Source organism: Sinohyriopsis cumingii, unplaced genomic scaffold (assembly GCF_028554795.1).
Source record: "Sinohyriopsis cumingii isolate HCF-2022 unplaced genomic scaffold, ASM2855479v2 utg000426l, whole genome shotgun sequence".
Lineage (NCBI taxonomy): Eukaryota > Metazoa > Mollusca > Bivalvia > Unionida > Unionidae > Sinohyriopsis > Sinohyriopsis cumingii.
Genome location: NW_028315897.1, coordinates 8,716,305 through 8,719,442, shown reverse-complemented (window position 1 = coordinate 8,719,442; position 3,138 = coordinate 8,716,305). Strand labels below are relative to the sequence as shown.

General features: G+C 32.6%; 1 protein-coding gene across 1 annotated transcript; it reads left to right on the top strand.

Moving 5' to 3' along the window:
- The first annotated feature begins 1,706 nt into the window (after window positions 1-1,706).
- Window positions 1,707-2,768, top strand: LOC149774145 (E3 ubiquitin-protein ligase TRIM45-like). Its single transcript, XM_089945851.1, has one exon. The coding sequence runs from the start codon at window positions 1,707-1,709 to the stop codon at window positions 2,766-2,768; it is 1,062 nt and encodes a 353-aa protein (XP_089801977.1).
- The last annotated feature ends 370 nt before the right edge of the window (window positions 2,769-3,138 follow it).

Sequence of the window (3,138 nt, the reverse complement as noted above, 5' to 3'; positions counted from 1 at the left end):
TTTCGCCTGTGTTATGCGAGGAGTTCGCATTACTTACAAATGATCGTATAAGTTGATTCAAACCGACCAAGAGAGAGAGAGAGAGAGAGAGAGAGAGAGAGAGAGAGAGAGAGAGAGAGAGAAAGAGAGAGAGAGAGAGGTGGATTGGAGGAGAGGATAAAAACAAATTTATGATATATCGTATTGTCAAATGAAGTAGAATAATTGCATAAATGAGCTGTAATTAATGATACATGTCTGAATAACCTCTTGCTGGTTTGTCATTTCGCTTCGATTATATTCCACGCTCATTTCTGTAATTCCTCGGCACGTGAATAGCAGAATGTTCATTGTACAAAAGTAAATCATTTAGTTGAAGTGCTCCACTTGCAACATTAAAACCATATTTTATATTTAAATCATTTGTGAGTCTTATATTTGTTTAATTAATATTAACTAAAATTGATGTTCTATAGAGAACTAAATGCAACTCTTATAAATCTGCAAATGGATTTTGAATAGCCTCAAAAGACACATAGCTATATTTTGTCGCGGAAATATTGTCACGAACGTGAAGACTTCATTCACTCGTGAAAACAATGTTGCCCATAGTTAATCTGATATCCCTTCAATGACCAGTATGTGTATTTTTATGTGATATAATTTAAAAATATGTTTCTTTTTTTCCTTTCAATGAAAAACATATCCATCACGTGCGAATATAAATGACCAAGTAATATATATATATATATATATATATATATATATATATATATATATATATATATATATATATATATATATATATATATATATATATATATCTATATATATATATATATATATATATATATATATATATATATATATAATTTCATATTTTATATTTGAAAGGCTATGCAAAATGGTTATTCAAAACACAGATCTGACTAGAACAGTATAGGTGGGCATGACCTACAGTTGCTACCCCACTCACCCTCAGCACTACCGAAGATATATAATGTCTTGCTACGTGAATTATTTTGCTTGTAATTTCAGCTGCAATTTAATAATAATAATAATAATAATAATAATAGACTACCAATAATAATAATGTTATACTACCAGTACTATTTAAATGCATATATATTACATACTTTCATCAAATGAATACCTTTGTTCACCGTAATATCATATTATATGTGTGTTCATGACATCAGATGGATACCCGTTTTGTTGATCGTACAGATGTCGTATTATATGTATGTTCATTACAGCTACATATAGTGGATATGTACATGAACGTAATTTATTACATTAATATGCATATGTCATTAACATGTATGAATTCTTGGGAAGATAAACGAGTCGATTAGAGTCATACCACCAGCGGTTATTTCCCTTTCAAACTAATTGTATCGCACATGTATTTAATACAGATATAATCTAGGTCAGTATGTGGAACTATATCATACAATATCACTCATTGGTCGCTTGTATAATTATACCATGACAGTGAAATGAATAGAAAAGGTAGCATGCTCGTATATGTTTTATTCTGAGGCTTTACTTTGTAGTATGCCAGACTAAAATGGAAAATATGACTATAAACCCTCAATGGAATTGATCTTTCACTTGACTAAACTGACGTAGCAGTATATATATATATATATATATATATATATATATATATATATATATATATATATATATATATTGGTCTAACCAAAGGAAAGTACTCATCCAAAATGGCAGCTATACGACAGGAGTGTAGTATATGTATGGACAGCTTTAAGAATCCTAAATTAACATCCTGTCATCATAGTTTTTGTTGTAAGTGTTTGGAGGATTATGTACGGGCCAACCTTCACGACGGTCGATTCGATTGTCCACTGTGTAGGACAAGTGTGGAGCTACCGAAGGGTGGGGTTTCGGACTTTCAAACAAACTTTTACATCGAAACTGACGTTGTTGTGAATCTTTCGTGTGATATATGTGGTCCAAAAAGCCTGGCCTGCAGAATATGTTTGGATTGCAACGAAAACCTGTGCCAGACATGTTGTTATGTACACGAAAGGTCGAAAGCAACCAGAGATCACAAAATATGCGATTTAGGGACTCTGGATCCTGAATTGAAAGGGAAAATTAGACAACGTATGTTTTGTGATAAACATCCAGAAAAGGACTTAGAGCTCGTTTGCAGACACTGTAACGTACTTATATGTTACCTTTGCAAAGCGGTGAAGCATGAGCTTCATGCTACAGACACCGTATCTGACGCTGCAGCTGAAGTAAAGCAAACCCTTCAGACCAAGATCAATTCTTGTTCCGAAAAGCTGCGATTCTTCACAGAATGTCAAGAAAGTGGCAACAAGCTTGATATAAAGATTAATGAAGCGGAGCAGAATGAAATAAAAGCCCTTGACGAGCAGCGGTTACAGCTGATAAGAATCATTGATCAAGAAGTTGCAAGAATGAAAGACAAAATCCAAAGTGTTTACAAAGTCCTGCGGCAACAAAATGCAACTTTCATAAGAGATTTGCAGGATGAATTGAAAGCGTTTTCTAACATAAATGACAATGCACAAAAGTTAATTGATCAAGGGTCAGACATCAATGTAATAAAGAAAGGCGCAGAATTTGAACAATTAATGTCTTCCGCCATATCAAAGACTTATCTAATTCCCGAGACACCACTGGAGAGAGAATTGTTTTCACCAACTGAGGTCAAGCCGAGTGAAATAACTTCCTTGATTGGAATGATGAGAGAGTCTACTAAATTAAGTGCTGTGAGTATACCTCTTAGATAGCTTATATATATATATATATATATATATATATATATATATATATATATATATATATATATATATATATATATACCCACATACATACATAAATAATGCTCTCATACTCTTGCGTAGCAGACACACTCGAATGGCGACCTAGTAAATTATTCTCATCTATATACACAGTCATTCCAGATATAAATCCAGGTATTTGGGATTACATATAGAGAATTACAAACATACAACAAATATAACGTCAACTGGCATACCTGAATTCCACAAGAGATACAACAAGGCAGAATTAACATTTTAATAATACAATCATATCACACAGGTTAGATAAGCTTTAGTTCTTCTCTATAGAGATCTTTGCCCAGGTACACGAGTAAAA

Bases quoted from the DNA above. Each gene is read 5' to 3' on its own strand.
- LOC149774145 (XM_089945851.1), top strand. From the start codon at position 1,707: ATGGCAGCTATACGACAGGAGTGTAGTATATGTATGGACAGCTTTAAG.